Genomic DNA, 21,036 nt, shown 5'->3' with positions numbered 1-21,036 from the left:
CCTTGGAGAAATGACCACCTCTTCAAGACATTGCTCTGGGAAAACTAAACATCATGTAAAGAAGAGTGAGCTTATTTCTCACACTGAACAACAACAACAACAAAATTCAAAATATTTTAAAGCCTTTATTTTAGGACCTGAAACCTTGAAATTGCTAGACGAAAACAGGAAAAACACTTCCAAGATACAGGCATAGGTGAAAGATTTCAAAAAAGGAATTCCAATAGCTCAGGAAATAATTGGGGAAAACTGACAAATAAAATTTAAAAGATTCTACATAGCAAAGGAGATAGAACAGGAGGAATCCTTAACCAGCAATCCTCTGACAAGGGCCGATGTCAGATAAAGAACTCTGAAACCTAAACTCCCAAGTCATCCATTCATAGACTAAAGAGCTAGAGACTTCTGCCTGGAATACTAATGGCCAATAAGTATTTGAAAAGAAAAAAAACGTCTGGCATTATTAGCCTTCTAGGGAGTGCAAATAAACTCTCTGTGGTCATGTAAGCCTGTGAGAAGGCTAGCTGCAAGAAGACAAAAGGCATTCTGGTCAGGATGCCAAAAGAGGAGCCCTTGATCACTGCTGGGGCAGCCTGGATGAAGAGCTCCTGGGTGCTCACCGCAGAGAACCTAAGTCCACACACCTCTGAGACACTTGCGTGTCTGTTTGCTGCCACCATACAGATCCAGTTTAGACATTTGTCACTAGATGATGGATAAAGAAAACATGATATATACACCACTGAAGGAAGTGATTTAGTTGTAAAGATGAAAACTAATTTTTGCAGGAATATGGTCATAGTGAACAAAATAAGCCAGATTGAAAAGGTAAGTATCCGATTTTCCATCACAAGCCAGAATACAGATTTAAATACATGTATTTCACATCATAACCGTAGGACGTGAAAACGGAAGGAGGACTATCTGGGAGAAGGGAGGGGATGAGGAAGAGGGCGGGAGAAGTACAAAGGAGGACAACAGCCATGAGCAAACACATGATTTATGTGTGAAGACATCATAATGAAACTCATTGTTTTGCAAGCAAACCATAATAAATAAATTTAAGAGTGGGGTGGCGGTGGCCCGATTGGCTGGGATGCAGTGTCCATGGCTAGCAGCTGGGGTAGGGGCTTTGTCCAGCTCAGAGCAAGGCGACGCCCTCTAGACATCTGCGCGGTGGTGGCAGAGACGCAGCGGCAGCCAGAGAGGCAGGATGGTCTCAGGGTCACTTGCCGCCAGCGGGCCTGGCGGAGTGTGTAGGGCATAGGCAGGCAGGGAGATTGCAGCTTCTCAATCACAGCAAGACTCTGGTGAAAGACACATTGCACGTTTATGGCGATGCCGAATTTGAGAGTCAATTTCTGCCAGGCTCAGCACAGCAATTTCCATGACAAGTGACCTTGGGGCTTCTATGTGCCGTGTTCAACTGCGCCTTGAAGACTCTGGACACGAGGCTGTCGTCAAAAGTAACTGCAAGTATATTCCGTTTAATGACTCTGGTAAAATCAAACATCAAGTAAACAAAGGCGGAAGACAACCATCACTGTTGTCTCGCTAGTGTCTAAATGTAGGCCGGGTAGGTGAGTTCGGTATGTAGCTGGCTGTTTCTGAAGTCTGAAGGTGTCCATCTGCAGACGCTAAGGCCCAGGTTGAATTTGAATGAATTTAAATACTTCTGCCTTTTTTGGAGAAGCTTCATACAGAGTAAACAAACCGAATAAAGAAAATAAAGAACGACAATAGACCTTTCGGTGATCTTAATGTTTTCGCTTTCCCATCACACACGCAGGCACACTCTCATTTGCCATAATGAATCATACAGCCCCCGTGGAGATCTGCTATGACAACATGCGTTTTCTGATAACTCACAACCCTACCAATGCTACGATGCACAAGTTCACAGAGGAACTTAAGAACTATGGAGTGACAACCCTGGTCAGAGTTTGCGATGCCACGTATGATAAAGCTCTAGTTGAAAACCGTGGCATCCGTGTCCTAGACCTGCCCTACAACGACGGAGCCCCACCCCCTGATAACATAGTGGATGATTGGCTGCACCTGTTAAAAAGCAATTTCCGTGAGGAACCAGGTTCCTGTGTGGCAGTGCACTGTATGGCAGGGCTGGGAAGGGCTCCTGTGCTGGTGGCACTGGCTCTGATCGAATGTGGAATGAAGAATGAAGACGCAGTTCACTTTATCCGGCAGAAACGAAGGGGCGCATTCAACACCAAGCAGCTGCTTTTCTTGGGGCAGTATCGACCCAAGATGCGGACCAGGTCGCGGTTGCGCTTTAGGGATTCCACGGTGCACTGCTGCATTCAGTAGGATACAAGCCAAGGCTTTCTCCACTGTGGCTTTGAGATGGAACTCTGAGCACCTGGAATGCAGTTCTGGAATCTTTCCTGTGTCATCAATGAGTAGTGGATTCAGTGAACTGGTGCCGAAGCCAACAATGGAGAAATCCCTCTATAAAGTGAATAAATTAAGAAAAGAAATAAAATTAGAAGGAAAAAACTAACTCGTTCCAGAGCACCAGCAAAGAAAACCTGGACCCTGAGTCTGGCTCCTGCGTGCTAGAAGCACTCCCACAATCTGCCATGCTGTGACACACCCAAGAGGCTGGCGACAGTGAGGTTACCTAATCTTGAGCTTTCGTCCTCCACAACTGCCACCTAAATAAATCTCTTGATAAATTACCCAGCCTGGCCATTTTATTATAACTGAAAAAAAAGGGCTGATACATTTGCCAACTCACATCTACTAAAATTTTATTTTGTATTTCAGCTGATATATCAGCTGGGGATACCCTCAGGGCTAAGTACAATACCTCTAGCTTATTAAATGACTGAAGTGTGTCTGTGTGTGTGTGTGTGTGTGTGTGTGTGTGTGTGTAGTGATCAAATAAGTCATGACTTGCTGTTGATATATTGCATAAGAATATTGCTCTGTTGTCCTGAGAAACATCTTGCATGTGTTAACCTTAAGAAAGCTACCATTTAGTTTCTAAAGATATTAAAATACTGATCATCGGCTGGAAAACGCATATGGAAAATGGAGGTAAAGTCCCTCCAAGTTGTTAGAGGAAACTTGTGTTTTAAAGGAAGTGAGTGACTGAAAGTACATCCTAAGCAGAGACAGAACACTGGGGACCACAGTGTACCGAAGTCTGCACTGCTTGTAAAATACATTTTCATTTTCCTGATGTCTTACTTTAATACTTTATGAGAATTAAATTGCTTTGTGTCTACCTAAAACAATCCCTCAATTATACCTACTCCTAAAGTGCTGCTTCCTCATGCAGACAGAAATAAATATACTTTACCTCTCAAAACCATAATTGGGCACTTTCTCATGCTGCTGCTGCCCTGCTGGCTTCAGGGCAGAGAACTCCCACTGTTTCTGTGAGAAGTAACCAGCGGGAGCTATTACAAGCTCATTTCTCTCCTAATTGGTAACCACATGGCCAAGAAGGAGCCCTGCAAGACTGCTGTGAGAGTCACTTCTGAACCCCAGGTAGCAGCTGACAACCCATGGCCTGTTGGCATGGGATTGCTCATAAGAAGAGTGATGTCAAGGTTCTCCACTTCCCAAATCCCTAACTTGGCCTAGGTCTGCCATTCCTCAACACTGCCTCCTCTTTGGACCATAGGCAGGTGGGCAGTTCAGCGGACAGATGAGGTCGTGACAGGGCTCATAGTCATCATGACTAGGTAATGCCATCACCGTTGGCAGCAGCTGCTTTGGAGGCAGCCTTTATGTCGGCTCCATTCTAACCTCAAGCTGAAGCATTTACAGTGGTCTGTTTGTTTCCCTTACTGCCCCCTAGACAGTCAGCAATCTTCCAAGAGCTCCCACTGGTTCAACCTTGGAAGCTGGACAGAAGATATTATATTGAAGAAGAATGAATAAACTGTATATCCTTTTCTTCCTGATTTTAGTGGAAATGCTTTGAGTTTTCCTTTGATTAGTATGCTTTGGTTGTGGGCTTGCTTTATGTTACATTTGATATGTTGACATACGTCCACCATATTCCTAGATTCTCCAGGATAATTATCGTGAAGGGATGTTGGATTTTGTGCATCTAATGAGATGATCCTGTGGGTTTTATCTTTAAGTTTGTTGACGTGGTCAACTACATTTACTGATTTATGTAAGAAATACCCCTGCATTTCTTGGATAAAGCTGAGTTAATTGTGGTGGATACCCTTATAGTGGGAATTTGCTCCTCCCATGACCTTGGGCTATTTGGCCTGATAGAGGTGGTGCTTTTTATCTGCCTACAATATGTGATTGCTTAAAAGGGAGGAGAAAAGGGCTCACACTCTCTTGGGTGGTGAAGATCAGATTAGGTGGCATGAAGCAGTATGTGATCAGTCCCCAGCTTTCCAAGGCTCTGCAACTGAATTTACCTTATCCTGTATCAGTGAGTCTTTTTTCCCAAAGAATCCCCTAATAAATAAATATATATATTATATATATATATAAATATATATATATTTAGAGAGAGAGAGAGAGAGAGAGAGACCATTGAGGTTCTCGTTACATACCCTTCTATTATATTCTTGAATTTAGTCTGCAAGTATTTTATTGAGAAGTCTTGCATCTATGTTCAGCAGAAATTGACTTATAATTTTCTTATTTTTGTTGTTGTTTAATCTTTGTTTAGTTTTGATATTGTGGTAATAGTGACTTCACAAAAAAATTCTTTTCTATTTTACAGAATAATTTGAGGAGAATTGATGTTAGTGCTTGTAGAATTCTGTGTTGTACCCATAGGTTCCTGTGCTTTTTGTAATTGGGAGATTTTTAATTACTGTTCCTATCTCACTAGATATTCAAATTATTTACTCATCTTGATTTCATTTGGGTAGGCCATATATAACTAAAAATCAACCATTTATTTTAGATGTTACAGTTTAACAGAATATAGATTAATATATCCTTATGAACCTCTGATTTTCCTCAGTATATGTTGTAATCTTTCAATTTTAATCTCTGATTTTATTTGTTTTGGTTCTCTCTTTTTGTGGTTAAGCTAAAGATTTTCCAGTCTTGTTATTCTTTTAAAAAATCAACTCTTCATTTCATTGCTTGTATTTTTTTTCATTTCTATTTCATTGATTTCAGCTCTGATTTTGGTTATCTCCTTTCATCTACTGTTTTGGGGTTTTGTTTGTTCTTGTTTTTCCAAAGTCTTCAGGAGTAGTTGGACTTTCCTTTGGTCTGCCAAGCTTACAAATAATGACACAGAGACTTGTTATTAATTATGAAAGCTCAGCCTTAGCTTGGGCTTTTCCCCAACTAGCTCTTCTAACTCGAATTGACTTGTTTCTACTAATCTATATTCTGCCACGTGGTTCAGTTACCTCTCCTCTGCACCGTGTGTACAACTGCTTCAGTGTCTTGCTGGCTTCTCTTGCATATCTAGATTCATCTCAAGTTCCTCTCTTTGCCTGGAAGTCCCGCCTAGTCTCTCCATCCTAGCTATTAGACACTCAGCTCTTTATTAAACCAATCAGAGTGACATATCTTCACACAGTGAACAAATGTTTTGCAACATTTATGTGCATCATTAAGTTGTTAATATGAGATTTCTTGTTTTTTTTTTTTTGTTGTTTGTTTGTTTTTTACGCAGACACATAGTTCTAGAAACTGACCTCTTAGGAATGTTTTTATTGTGTCCCATGGGTTTTAATATGTTGTACTTTTATTTTCATCCACTTCTAGAAATTTTAATTTTTCCTTTAAAATTCCTCTCTGACACAATTTTCACTCAGTGTTTTGTTGTTTAGTTTCCATGAGTCTGTCTAGTTACTGCCATATCTATAGCTTTATTCTTTTGTGGTCAGATAGAGTGAAGAATGTTATTTCAACTTTTTAAGAATTGTTAAGAGTGGATTTATGCCCTAATATATGGTTGATTTTAGAGAAAATTCCATCAACTTCTGAGAAAATGTGTATTTTTTTAGTGTTTTGGTGAAATAATCTGTAACTCTCTGTTAGATCTTACAAATTTGTGATGCAGTTTAGCTCAAAAGTTTCTTTGTTTTTGTCTGGGGGACCTGTCTAGTCAATGAGACAGGTGAAAATGGTGTATTGAAGTCATTCATTTATCACTGTGCTGGTTTGAATTGTGGTTCTAGATCTAGTAATGTTTCTTTTAGGAAATTAGGTGCCCCTGTGTTTGGTTCATAAATGTTTATAATTGTAACAGCCTGTTGATGGGTTTGTCTTTTATTGAGTATGAATATCCTTTTCCATCTCTTCTTATAGAATTTTGGGTTAAAAATCTATTTTGTCATATCTTAAGTCATACTTGCTTGTTTCTTTATTCCATTTACTTGGATACCTTTCAAAAATCCTTTTCATCTAAAGTGATATCTGTTCTTAATGGTGAAGTGTGTTTCACATCAAGAAGAGGGATCCTGTTTTCTAATCTAATCTGATAGTCTGTGTCTTCTTATTGAGGAATTGAGACCTTTAATATTGGGAGTTATTTTTGAACAATGTTTATTAATTCTTGTTACCTTGTTGTGGCATAGTTAATAGACTTCTTTTGACCAACTGGTCTGGAATTGTTTGCTTTTTCTCTTGTGTCCTCTTGGATGCATTTAATCTCTTCAGACAGGAGTATTACTTTTTGTACCCTTCATGGAGCTTAGTAGATAGACATACATTTCTTAAATTCATTTATATCATGGTAAGTTTTCCTATCCTTTAATTATGGCTGACAGTTTGCCTGTTATCTTTTGTCTTTCAAACTCTGTAGAAAGACCTTTCTGGTGTAAGACAAATTGCTAAATGGTCTTATTAATAAAAAACCTGGAGCCAGATATTAGGGTAAATTCTGAAAGATCAGAGAGACAGAACAAGCCACAGCCAACTTCACCTGGCCAACTTCTCAGCTGATCCTGTTTCCTCAGACTGAAAGCCTCTGCGTCCTCACTGGAATGGATTTCAGCTGAACTGCTGCTAAACAGCCTCTAGTTCTTGGTCCTCATGCCTTTTATACCTTTCTGCTTCCTGCCATCACCTCCTGGGATAAAAGGTGTGTGTCCTTCCCAAGCAAAGACATGAGATCTCAAGTGCTGGGATTGAAGGTGTGTGCCACCATCCTTGGCTCTGTTTCCAATGTGGCCTTGAACTCACAGAAATCCAAATGGATCTCTGCCTCCTAAGTGATAGGATTAAAGGTATGTGCCACCACTGTCTGGTCTGTATGTCTAATCTAGTAGCTGTTCTGTTCTCTGACCCCAGATAAGTTTTGTTATGGTACACAATATATTGGGGACACAATATATCACCACATTCTAGCTTTCACAGTCTCCATTGAGAAGTCAGGTGTTATTCTGATGGGCCTGTCTTTAAATATAACTTGGTCATTCTCTCTTCTCACTTTCAATATCTTTGTTGTTGTTGTTCTGTACATTTAGTGGAGTTTTGTTGATGGTGTTTCTTTTTGTCTTTGAATTTTATTTTATACTTATGAATGTTTGTCTGTGTGTATGTATGCATACAGCATGCATGCCTGATACCTGTGGAGGTCAGAAGAAAGCCACAGATCCTCTGGAAGTGGAATTACAAGTGGTTATAAGATATCATGTGGCTGCTGGAAATTGAACTCAGGTCCTTTGCAAGAGCAAGAAATTCTCTTAACCACTGAGCCCCACATTTGTGTTTTGATTACCATGTGATATGATGAGTTTCTTCTCAGGTCCTGTCTACTTGGTGTTCTTTATGTCTCTTGACCCATGATAGGCATCTCTTTCTTATGAGTTAGGATATTTTCCTCTACGGTTTTATTGAAAATATTTTCTGTGTTTTTGACCTGGGTCTCTTCCTTTACTTCTATACCTATGAGTCACAAATTTGGTCTTCCAGAGTCATTGTATATTCTGTTCCTCATTGTACATTTTTAGATTTAATATGTGATCCAGTTCCTCTACCTTATTTTAGACACGGATATTCTCTCTTCTACTCAATCCTGTTTATTAGGCGAGGCTGTCTCCTTTGCTTTCCTTTGACTTCCTGAGTTCTTCTATTCATGTTTTATTTCAGTTTAACTTTTCCTCAGAGATTCTACCTCTTTATTGAATTATATATTGAATTGTTTTCACTATTTCATTCCAATGCTTAAAATTTTGCAATTCCCATTCAAGCATTTCTTTGATTTCCTTGAACACATCTGTAATTATTCTTTAGAAATCTTTGTCTTGAGCATCAGGTATGTTGTTTTTCTTAAGGAACATTATGATAGGGTGATAAATTCAGGAGGAGACATATTGTCTTGGTTATTAATGTTGTTTGTGGTTTTGTGATGGATATTTGACATCTGGAATTATGTTGTTGGTATTTCTTGGTATATATCTTAGAGTTATCATTGCTGAGATGAAAAACCATGACCAAAAGCCACTTGGGGAGAAAAGGGCTTATTTGGTTTATACTTCCACATCATAGTCCATAAGTGAAGGAAGTCAGGACAGGAAGTAAAACAGGGCAGGAACCTGGAAGCAGTAGCTGATAAAGGGGCCATGGAGGAATGCTGCTTACTGTCTTGTTCTTATGGCTTGCTCAGCCTACTTATTGAACTGAGGATCATCAGTTCAAGGACAGCACAACCCACAATGGCCTGGGCCTCTCACATCAACCACTAATTAAGAAAATACTCTACAGGCTTGCCTATCTTATGGTGGTATTTTCTCAATTGAAGCTCCTTTCTCTCTGGTGACTCTACCTTGTGTTGAGTTGACATAAAAACTAGTCAGCACAGTACGGCTATTTGGTGTTGTATGTGCTTAGTCGGCATTTGGATATTTGATGTTACCAAACTTGTCAGGTAATGGGCCAGCTGAATGGTGTTTGGTATTCAGTTTGGGGGCCACTCTTGTTTAATGCAAGAACTGGGTGTCAGAGGTGGTTTCAGTTCAGATAGGGATAGGTACAATTTTGATTCTCACTGCTGACCCTCAAAAGTCTGTGTAGGGCTCATCTAGTTCTACACAATGTTTTATTTGTAGGGTGGCAGGGGCTAAAGACCCAATGGGAGTGGATGGTGCATCTTAGGGATGACGTACGGATACTACATTCTCTTCAGATGATAGAGGACAGGATCTGGAGTCACTATCTTAGGTGAGAGGCATAGAATGTCCTGGAACATTGTGTAAGTGGGATGTTGGACTGGCTCAGGGGTTGCAGTCCAACACCTGAGGCTCACAGGGCATGCATGCCACATGGTCCTTAGTCTAAGCACTGGGCAGGCTAGGTGGCCAATGGATCTGGAGAGTCCCTACCTGGGGTTCCTGATCTCAGGACTACATACAGTTTGGGAGCATCACAGTAAGTAGGGTGGCTGATAGGTGTGTGAGTAGACTAACTCTGGGATTCCCTACTGGGGGTTCCCCAATTCCAACTTTTTTTCAAAGTTCAGTCTTGAGACATAAATTGATGAGTTACTATTATCAATAAGGAAGATTTAAAAACATATTCTGATTCAGTAGTTAAAGACATTACAACACAAATCTGGTGACCTTAGTTTAACCTCTGAACTGACAACATAAAACAGAATAGGAAGACTCTACAAAGCTTTGAATTCCTTACATGTGTGTGTCATGCATACAACCACCCAAGCAACAATAAGAATTCTGAAAATCTGCAGATATTCAAATTACTGGGGAAATGTAGATATTGTCATAATTAACTGGAAAAGACCCATCTAAACTTTGATACATCTAGAATTTCTTCAATAAATTAATTTATTGAAGACTTGTTTATTTCTCATAATAGATGTTCTCTCAGGAGGACAACTCAGTCCTGCAAAGGAGTCAGATAAGAATATATTAAACCAAAGTAATTGTGTAAGATGACAAAGTACAATTTCTAAAATACAACAAAAATTAATAAAGTATAAGACAAAATTTATCAGTACCTCAGCCTGTTACATGTGCATGATCCTGCATATCCTCAAGCAGCAGTATGTAGTGCTGATAGTGGGCACTGTACCAAAAACCATGAAATGTGAAACAGTCTCTGCCTCCAAAACCACAGGAACTCAGAAGCTGTGAATGGGGCCTTACTTGGAAATAGGCCTCTGAATGTACAATCAAATGAAGTTGAAGCCACACTGGAATAAGGTAGGTTCTTAATGCCAAAATGACTGATGTCCTTGTAAAAAGAGAGAACTGAACAGACTCACACTTCAAGAAGAAAACTCGGTGAGATCAGAGGCTGAACCTAGAACAATGTACTTACAAGGTCAGCAAGGAGTGCCAGATGCAGTGAGAAGCCAGAAGAGAGGCACGGGATGGATTCTTCCTTGACATCCCCAGAGAACTCAAACCCTGCCTGATTCAGAATCCTCACCCCTCTGAATTGTAAATATGTCAGTCCCTGTTGTCCCGGACCAACTGTCTCTGCTGCTTTGCTACAACAGTGCTATGGAGTGAACACAATTTCCAACTGTGTTTAGCAAACCCTGGAATCTGCTTACTGTCTTTCTGTCTAGTTCCCTATGATAAATTTGACAGCTTCCTTGCAAGGCACCCTACAAGTGGTCACTGTGGTTAAGGCTATGACATGGCATTCATACTCACACACTTCGTTCATCTTTGGAGAAGGAGAGGCAATGTGGATATGTGTGTCCTAGGGGAGTGTGTTGCTTCCACTTGGGACTTTTGAAGCAGCTCCCATAGCAGGAGTCACAGGACCTTGCTTTCTCTTAGCCTATAGGCTGACTTATAAGTGGCACTCATGTGTGTGTGTGTGTGTGTGTGTGTGTGTGTGTGTGTGTGTGTATGCATGTGTTACTGTGTGTATCTCTCTTCATGGGTGTCTCTGTATATGTCTCTGTGTGCTGTCTCTGTGTTTTTCTCTCCTCCCAACTCGCTCCCTCTGTGTACGTGTTTGTGTGTGTGTCTCTGCGCGTGCACACATGCATGCATGTGTGTCTCCTCCATGCTCCCCATCTGTGTGTTTGCAACTGTGTGTCTCTCTGTGTTTGTTTTTCACCTTCTCCTTCCCTCTGTGTATGTGTCTGTGTGTGTCTGTGTGTCTCTGTGTCCTCCACCCTTCCCATCTCTGGGTTTGTGTGTATCTGTGTGTTTGTCTCGTTCACCTCTTCCTTCCCTCTGTGTGTGTGTGTCTCTCCATCTCCCCACTCCCCTGTGACTGTGTGTCATAGATTTAGTTCTCACAAGTGATGATTCACCCGCTAGGAGAGCTGCTATCATTGCCAGCGATGACACTGAAGTGCACAGTATTTAAAGGCCCAAGGTTGCTACACATGGTAGAAGCCCCATATCTGAGTTCAACTCCCCAGAAAAACCTTACGCAGAGCATATTTCTCAATGCCACCACACAGAAGTGCTCTTTCCCATCTGACAGCAAGCACTCCGATGTGTTTGGTTAGAGGAGATGTTTTCAGAGAAACCTGAGCTCATGAGAACTGGCCGTGTAGAAAGGTAAAACGAAGCCACAAGATTAATGTATATGTCAAGCTAAGCATTAAGTTTCCTTAAATCATCAGGAATACAAATGAAGCAATTTAGTTTATCTGTTCCCTTTTAAAAAGTAATAGGAAGTCTTTTACCATGGTTAATTAATCTGAAAACTTTGTTTCTTGCATAATTTTTACTTCTATGATAGGCAGTAGCAGAAAAAAAGCCATTCTTTCTTGTTTATATTGTAGCCACATGGGAAAGCTGTTGCTGATAAAAGGTGGAACGCCCTCCCATCATGCTCACATTTCATCTTCTTTCACTTGATTGAATCTCTTAGAAATACAGTGTGTTTTAAGGCATATGGCAAGCAAATCTTGAATATGAAAGATGAATACATTAAATATGAGTCCTTTCACCTCAGGAGGAACAGGACAAGTGCTGCAATCTTCTGCCTCCATAAGTCGAATTGTTTTGGAAAATTCGGGTTTCATAACTGTATCATTTGCAGTAGTCACCATGACACCTCGGTGTAAGCGCTTGTGGCTAGAGTCAGTAAATTCTTTCTTGGGAACAATAAAAACATAAGTAAGTTTTTCCTGCATATTTGGGTTCCAACAGAAATGCAATGTGCATTGACTATGAGTCAACCTCGCCAACAAAGATGTAATACAGTTATTTCCAGCAGTGAAGTAATCCTTCATACACTTAACTGAAGAGCACAGTCAATGTGACCAATTTGCCATAAGTTTGAAAAAAGAAAACACTTTTGTGTTAACCAGCTTTATGCCATTGTGATAAAGTACTTGAGATTAAATCAGCTTAAAAGTAGGAAAGGTGTACTTGCATCATGCTTATAAAGGTCCCTGCCCATGGCTGCTGGCTTTGTTGCTTTGGGCCTGTAACAACACAGCACATCATGGCAGGAACGCATGATGTAATAGGTCTGCTCATCTAGGAACAAGGAAACAGAAGACAAGGAGGCATTGGCATTCCAATATCCCCTTCAAAAACGTGCTCCCAAAGACCCAAATTCCTTCTGCCAGGCCCCATCCTCTACAAGTTCTACAACTCTTAATAGTGTCACAGGCTAGAGAAGCACAACTATAGCATGTGACCTATCTGTGATCAACCTAGTGAGCCCATTTATTTGAACCATGTCTCTCAGTTCTGAGGCAACCTGCTCCTTCACGGACACTCAACAGACATCAAAGAGAATTCCAGCTCATTTTGTGTATGCCTTTTAAAAATCATCTGCTGAAGAAGAAAATCTTCAGCTGACAGTGCATGTACATCCAAAGTGTTTTGTAAAATCATTTGAATTCTAAGAGCTTTCAAAACTGTTTTTAATGTAATTTTCTTTTAAAGATATGAATTTATTTGCAACAGAGGCCTATGATTAATTAATAATTACTTATTAATTTTAATTGCTTGAGAGTTTTTATGTGCATTGTTGGCTGGCCTGGAACTCTGTTTCTGATTCACTAGATAAGACCTGAGACCTCCAGATGTGCAGATCATCAGCATGAATGGTAGCTATGGAGTATTGGTGCCAGTTGTGGTGAGTGGCACAGAAAAGGCCTAGACATGGTGGTATTTAAAGCCCTTAACCTCAGCTGTGGGTTCTCCACAAACCTGTGCAGCCTCTGGACATCTGATGACTCATCAGTGTCTTGGCAAAGTATAAAGTGTGACTAGAGGAAGGCATGCAGTATCCTAGGCAGGGATTTATGCCAACAGAATACAGAAGAATATGAACACACAAGGATACAAAATACCCAAAGCCCAGACACATATAAGAAAGCAAAAGGAATTGATTACTCTGGACTCAGGTTCATCTATTGCTATGTAAAAACCATCCTAAAGTACAGATGCTACATTGGTCAGGACTATCTAGAGAACTAAAACCAGTTAAGATATGTATATGTGTGTATATACATACGCATGGAAAGTGATGATGGAGAGAGAGGAGAGAGAGAAAGAGAAGATCTGTTGGAAGGAATAGACTAGTATAGTATTAAAGACTCGCAGACCAAAAGGTGAAGAACTGGAAAAGATATACAGCTTAGCTCTTTTAGCTGTCTTGACTTCATTTCTGTTGGTGTGATAAATACCCTGACACACAAAGCATCTCATTTGAAAGGGCTGTCTCTTAAAGGAGCCATGCCTCCACTGGCCACCCACAAACAAAGCCCATGTGAGAAAATACAGCTACTAAGAAGCTTTATCTGATTCCATTTCTGTGTGTCTAGAACTCTCCCTCCCTTTTTAAGCTTTCTCGGGTTTTATGCGGATGTATGTACCCCATTTTGGGCACTATATTTAAATGGAGTTTTCCCATCCCAAACATCTGGTCCCAAATAAACACACAGAGGCTGAATATGAATATAAATATGCTGTGGGGATGTTCTGTATGGCAAATATGTTAATAAATAAAACACTGATTGGCCAGTAGCCAGACAGGAAGTATAGGTGGGACTAATAGGGAGGAGAATTAAGGGAACAGGAAGGGAAGGAGGAGACTGCCTGAAGCCACCGCCAGGACAAGGAAGATGTAAGGTACCAGTAAGCCATGAGCCACGTGGCAAAGTATAGATTAATAGAAATGGGCTAAATATAAGAGTAAGAGCTAGACAATGATAGGCTTGAGCTAATGGCCAAGCAGCTTAAATAATACAAGCGTCTGTATGTTTATTTTATAAGTAGGCTAAGGAACTGCCGGGCTTGGTGGGACCCGGAGAGAAAACTCCAGCTACATAAGTACACAGCCAATAACTCAGGCTTATTACTAACTAGCTCTTACACTTAAATTAACCAATTTCTATTAATCTATGTATTGCTATGTGACTTGGAGCTTTACCTGTCCTTTAGCAACTTGCTTCCCTGGTGACTGGCTGGCATCTCTCTCTCTCTCTCTCTCTCTCTCTCTCTCTCTCTCTCTCTCTCTCTCTCTCTCTCCCTCTCTCTGTGTGTGTGCCCATCTTCTCCTCAGCATTTTCAGTTTGGCTTTCCCACCTAGACTTCTTCTCCCTTGCTATAGGTCAATCAGCTTTTTATTAACCAATGAGAGTAATACGTATTCATAGCATACAAAAGGATTATCCCATAGCAGTCATTGAATAAACTTTCCTTTCCCTGCTTGTCAATTTGAAGTTTAATGTTATTCACACATTTCCCAAGGGTCCTGATCTCTTCATGAGAAGTAGTGGGGCTTCCTCATGTACCCTGTAGGAAAACATTCATCAGGGTGGGCGTGGAGCATCAGTGCTTGATTCACCCTGCTCCTTTTCCTTCTGCTTCATGTGTGCTACAGACAAGTCCTGCAACTAGGGATAAAACACCTCAGAAGCCCATTGTGCCACCTCAGTACTGCTCAAGGTCCTTCATTATTTTGTCTACATCCAGAGGATCCTTTTGATTTTCCATAAATGAAGGGAATTCCCTTTCCATGAGCACTGTCTGGTATTCCTTAAGTAGTCATTTCCTACCTCCAAATTTGTGAAATGTAAGTACCATGGTTTTCATGGTATGTCTCATTGGAGATAGCATTTTGAAAGAGGTATGTTGAAATCTGGGCCTCAAAGTACAGCAGTCATGGGCAAACTGGGCACATAGCAGTGAGGTGAGCAGTGACCAGTTCAAGATCTCCTATAAAATTATAAACAATTTATATACTTCCAACCCTGATGGTGTAGAGTAGTATCCTTATTCCAGGAGGGAAGAGTCAGGGCATCAAAAGGAACAATCCAATCAAAACAAAACCAAAATCTAGCAAAGCAAACATACAATCCTATCTCAGTGCTCAGCATCTGGGACTCATCATATGGACCCCAAAGAGCTTTAGCAGCCACATGTCTCCAGTCCCTGCAGCACACACATCTCTCTTAGGCTTAAGCTGACTCCACACAACACAGAGCTCACCTTGGTGAACATCTGATAACCTAAAAATCTCCAATATCCTCAAGTCTCCATGACAACCGAGGTTGTCCCTTCATAGCTCCATGTCTGGGCCTCTCCATTGGGATCTCCAACCCTGCCAATAGTACCAGGCCTCAGCTGCTATGCAGAACCCCTTCAACCTTGCAATTTTCATGCTTTCAAAACCTATACCAAAAAGATTGCCAAGTTTTGTTGCCAGCTTCAGACATAGTCTGGCCCCTTAGATCACAGCCTCTGTGTCATGACCCTCAGGAAACACTTTCCTTCTGTTCCACTGAAACACAGGATGTTTCATCTCAATAGTGGTGAGCTCTTTAGCAATCTGTTTTTGCCCCAGCCTGATCAGCACATACAGATGCTTATCCAAAACATCATATAAATAGCTCCCCCTCTGTTCTAGATGCAGCCTTAGAAGCCAGACCAGAGCTATCCATGTTTCTCTTGTCATTCTCATCTTTCAAGGTCTCACTAGAGTGGTCCAGGAAGCTCTGCTTCCTGCATTCAAGGGCTTTTCCAATGCTGGAAAAGCCTTACCAAGTATTTCCACATTCTTCCCACAAAGAAAGCATAAAATCCACATGGTCAACTCTATTAGGGCAACAGTCCCACTTCCTTGGTACTATTTTCTGTCCTGGTTCTATCTCCACTGCTGTGATAAAATACTCTTGACAGATGAAGCAATGTAGGAGATGGGTTATTTAACTCACATTTTCAGGTTACAGTCTAACATAGAAGGGAAGCTGTCTTAGGGTACTATTGCCATGATGAAACGCCGTGACCAAAGCAAATTAGAGAGGAAAGGGATCATTTGACTTACACATTCACATCATATTCTGTCCCTGAAAGAAGTCAGAATAGGAATTCACATAAAAACCTGGAGGCCAGAACTGAAACACAGACCACAGAGGGATGCTGTTTCCCATGGTTTGATCAGCTTGATTTTTATATACCCCAGGACAACCTGCCCAGCAGAAGGCTGACCACAGTGAACTGGATCCTCTAACGTCATTAATTAATCAATCAAGTAAACGCCCTATTTGACTGCAGGCCAATCAGGAAGCATTTTCTCAGTTGAGGTTCCCACTTCCCATGTGTCAAATTGAAGAACGCAAAACTAACCAGCACAGATGTGTGACCATCAAGACTGGTAGAGGAGATGAAGAAAGGGGTGAGACAGTGTACCAGATCTTATACACAATTATATACCAGATCTTAAACATGAGTTCTGTGATCTTCCTGGGTACAGAATATCAACAGGTCAACAGGGAGAAGGGTTGTTGTATAAGTCTCCTTTAAAAAACATTCTAACCTATAAGGAAACTCCTAAAGCAGGAAAATTAACAATTCGAAATAGCTTCAGGAAGTCTCTGAAACTGACAAGATTCATAAGGCCCCTCCTTGCCAGAGTAAGCAATAAAAGCTGAGAGTCCTTCTCAGAGGAACCAAGGCTGAGCTGCAAAGAAGAGTCTTCTCTCTCTCTCAGATAAGCCAAACTGCAAAGAAGACTGTGAGACCAGACCAGCTGGAAGAAGCAGAGACCAGCTGAGCCATCTCAAAGATGTTTAGACCAGAGTCACTTGGAAAGGACACTCTCCAACCAGTTGAGCTGCCTACAGGCTGTGCAGTGTGCTCCAGTCCCCAGCTTTGTGAAACATCACACACACTGAGGTGGGCTTTGGTGATGCAGCTGACTTTGAGTCATTTCTGCTCTTGTAAGTAACCCCTCATCTATATTCCTGCAAGTAAACCCTCACCCATATTCCTGTAAGTAATCCCAATAAAACTCACTGGTTCATCCAGCTGGGCTTTGGTGGTATCCATACTTTGGTCTTTTGTGAACTCCCTACCCAGGATAAATAGACACATGTGTTGCATCCCCCCACCCCAGGAAAAGTTTTGTCACACACCAGGGCTGTAGTTAGCCACAAACCTTCAGTGAAATCAAGGTGTAGCTACTTAATTAAACTCTGTGATAGAGTGTGCACATAGATGTGTGTGCTTCAGACACCATCCCCACTGGCTACAGTTACAGCTTGAGTCTGTTGTTCAGTTGACTGGGACTCTTACAGAATAAAGAGGGCCATGCTATTTACAGCTGCAGTGACAGATCACTGACCTCTTTCCACATACCAAGTTCATGTTGCTCTCAAAGGTGAATTCACCACAAAACCAGCAGGAACAAAACCACTCACTCACTTGTAAGTTAAGTAGCCTGACCCTGCCTTGACCTCCTTTCATAAACAGTTTTGCTTTACACATAAGCTGGCAGGATTTTTTCCATACAAAAGTGCTAGTTCATTTACATACTTTCAAATTAATTATGTACTGTACTGAGTGTATCAGTACTGTAATAAGCATCTAGCAATGTACCTAGGAATAATCATGGATAAATGGAAATTATGAGGGATATATGATTACCCTATTTACATATAACAATAACTCATGGTAAGGAAGAGACAAAGCCAAATGGCCCAAGTGTAAAACATTGCATCTACATCTGAGCTTTAAATTGTAAACAGAACAGGTAGTCCATGTCTAGTTCTCCTCAGATATTATCTTCATAATATAAATTTTGATCTCCAATTTTATAAGAAAAGAAATTGCTAAAAGTCTGTATGATGTCTAATGCAGTGTCCGATGTTCCTGCTCAGTCTGTTCTCAGTCCTCATTCTGTGTACTTACCAGTGTGGTTCTTCAGGGTTAGTGGCATGGTACTGCCTGGGTGGTATGCTCCTTTGGAAGAGTCTCTAAGTTTAAAAGTCTGCACATACCTCACAGAGACTGGGAAAGCAGTAAGGCATATCCTAGGCCATGGACCTCCACTTAAAGCTTGACTACAACAAAAATATTCTCCATTTATGCTATTTCCCCTTCATCTTGGGTAAGGGAAGTGTAGCTGTTGCTGTTGCCAAGGCTCACACTCTTCCCCTTAATTCAAGCCATATGTGGAGAACCTATGCTTGGCTTTCCCATGGCATTCACTTATTTCCCTTTCATTGTAACTCTGAAGTATGAGTAATGGGGAGAGATTGAAATGTATTTAAAGCCATAAAAGTTTCAGTGGCAAATGTTCCAAGATACAGATGGACTTCTTTTTATTTAGACCCGAAATAGCTGTGGATAAGTCTGCAGCTGCCTAGGGCACAGATCCATAAGGGACAACTAAAATCTCACTGGGACCAATGGCATGTGTCACTATGAGTCAGAGTCCTGTATTGGCTCCTTAGATAATTGAAATATGCAGCCTCTGTACTCAAGTAGAAAAAAATACTTGAGTGAATATTTTGCCATAGGACCAGAAAACTAAAGTTGGCCGATAGAATAAGGGTCCCACAAACCTCTCTGAGAACATCTGTTACCTAAGATCAGCCAGTGCAGACATCAAATACTAAATAACAAATCACTTTATGAAAAAAACCACTTAGAACTAAAACCTTCTATACATTTCCCAGAAGACTTTTGATTCAGAAAATAACAATTGCAAATTGAAGAGAATAATAAAATATTTTACAGTTATGAAAATTCATACTAACAGTCATATTTCAAATAATGGTTTGCAATAATGTCTATGTAGACCACCTCTGAACTTTGGTGAGTTGTGGTAAGTAGCTGTTTGAGCCATGCTCTGAAGCAGCACCCCTAGTGAGGCAGCTGTAACTGTTACACCTGCCTATGACCTTGAGGTACCTGCCCCTGGGGTGGGGCCACTGAGGACCTTTAAGATTGGGGGTGCATGTATATACCCTTCTCTTGACTACCTTGTGGTTCTGGATGCTGAGATCTTGGACCAAGCCATTCTGTGTGGAATGTAGCTCAGCTTTCCTGGACCCATGATTAATCTCCCATGGTTGTGAGCTTACCGCCAAATAAATTACTTTGATCATTAAATAGACTCCACTGATTATTCCCAATATTGGGCACCCAACATGGGGCATGAACCCATGACCCTAAGATTAAGAGTCTCATGCTGTACCAACTGAGCTTTTCAGGGTAGCAATGAAGATTTAAGTAGAAGGATTATTCCTTTGGAATTTTCCAACTTATCATAAGAATTCAGTCCATTAATAATAAATGTACAACCAGAATTAATTCTATTGATAATGAATATGAATACTTAGTGGATAAAACAATAAAACTCTCCAGAGCAATGTTACCACTATTCAGATAATTTACAAGGAAGAAAGATTATCATTAATTGATAAACTAAGGTCTATGGAATCATGTGTTTGAGAAGAACATAAAAGTTTGCATGATTCCATGAACTCTCTAGAATCCTTTACAATAGAAGTTCAATTGCTGCAACAGACCCTAGGTGCTTGGATGCAAGCTCTGGAAGAATCTCTCAGTAAAGATGACAAAGGAACTAATAGGCAGAAGGGCAAGGCCATACAAGTCATAACATCACCAGGTGGCTCTCATACAATGGCCTACCCTGTCATCATTGGTGAGAAGCCAGCAGATGATAGACATCCTAAGCCATATATGGGACATATTTTGCAAACTATTCCTATGAGAGATTAAAAAAACATCAAGGAAGCAGTGGTCACCTTTGGTATACATTCAACATATGTAAAACCGATGGTAAATACATAGTCTTCTACAAATAGAATCATACCAGATGACTGGAACCAGTTAATCCAGCTGTTCTAAAATATAGCCAGCAGTTACATGGAAAAGCTGGTTGAGAGAGGAAGCTAGGATCCTGGAACAGCAAGGTAAGATCAGAGGTTTTGAGATCTCCCAAGATCAAATTCTTGGTGAAGGCCATTTTGCTGATAGAAATGTACAAGCTACTTTTGATGAGCATGCAATATCCCTACATCATACAGCAGCTTTAAATGATTGGGAAAAACATCAAGAACCAGGGAAACCAACTGAGCTATATACAAAAATTCCCCAAGGGCAATAAGAACTACTTATTGATTTTTTACAAAGGCTGACCACAGACAGCTATTTAAAAAAAAAAAAAAAAAAGCAGTATCAGACCAAGGGCTAAGAAAAGTATTAACCAAGTCTTTGGTGTTTAATGATGGAAATGCAGAATGCAAAAGAATACTTATACCATTAAAGGTCAGTTCAGTACTTTTGGAGGAATGCATTCATTATACAAATGGTTTTGAGTCTCTTAACTATGGTAATGAGACTTGGATAGGAGAGGCAATTTCCAGAGGTGGAAGACGGCCTCAAGGTATCAAATGATTAACTGTGGTACACTAAGTCATATGAGAAGAAATTGTACATAGGATGATCCTAGAAGCAATGCTCCTTCTAGAAATAACCCAAATTGGAGACCCCAACATTCTGGATTATGCAGAAGATGTGGCAAAGGCCAACATTGGACCAATGAATGCAGATCAACAATAGATATACAAGGCAAACCTTTACCAGTGAGAAATGCCTCAGGGGGCCTCTTGCAGGCCCCCAAATTGAACGCAGTCCAAGCATTGCCAGCCACTATGGAGAAAATTCCTCTCCAGGACAACTAAAAAACCCAGTGTCTAAGGTAATAAATGATACTGCACTAGATGATAGAATAGCTCTGATAGATGGATCAAAAATTCCAAAAAGCACCATAAAATAAATATTTTGGCAGACTTCCATAAATGAACAAAGACCAAAGGTTAGAGTACAAATTAATGGCATTGTTCTGGAGGGCCTGGTAGAC

At 40.6% G+C, this 21,036-nt stretch overlaps 1 protein-coding gene across 1 annotated transcript; it reads left to right on the top strand.

The window, feature by feature from the left end:
* The first annotated feature begins 1,065 nt into the window (after nucleotides 1–1,065).
* LOC131904522 (protein tyrosine phosphatase type IVA 2-like) lies at nucleotides 1,066–2,696 on the top strand. Its single transcript, XM_059255643.1, has one exon. The coding sequence runs from the start codon at nucleotides 1,810–1,812 to the stop codon at nucleotides 2,323–2,325; it is 516 nt and encodes a 171-aa protein (XP_059111626.1). The 5' UTR covers nucleotides 1,066–1,809; the 3' UTR covers nucleotides 2,326–2,696.
* Nucleotides 2,697–21,036: the final 18,340 nt, after the last annotated feature.

This window comes from Peromyscus eremicus, chromosome 2 (genome assembly GCF_949786415.1).
Source record: "Peromyscus eremicus chromosome 2, PerEre_H2_v1, whole genome shotgun sequence".
NCBI lineage: Eukaryota > Metazoa > Chordata > Mammalia > Rodentia > Cricetidae > Peromyscus > Peromyscus eremicus.
Note: the sequence above shows the minus strand (reverse complement) of the source record. Positions and strands in the feature narration are given on the sequence as shown.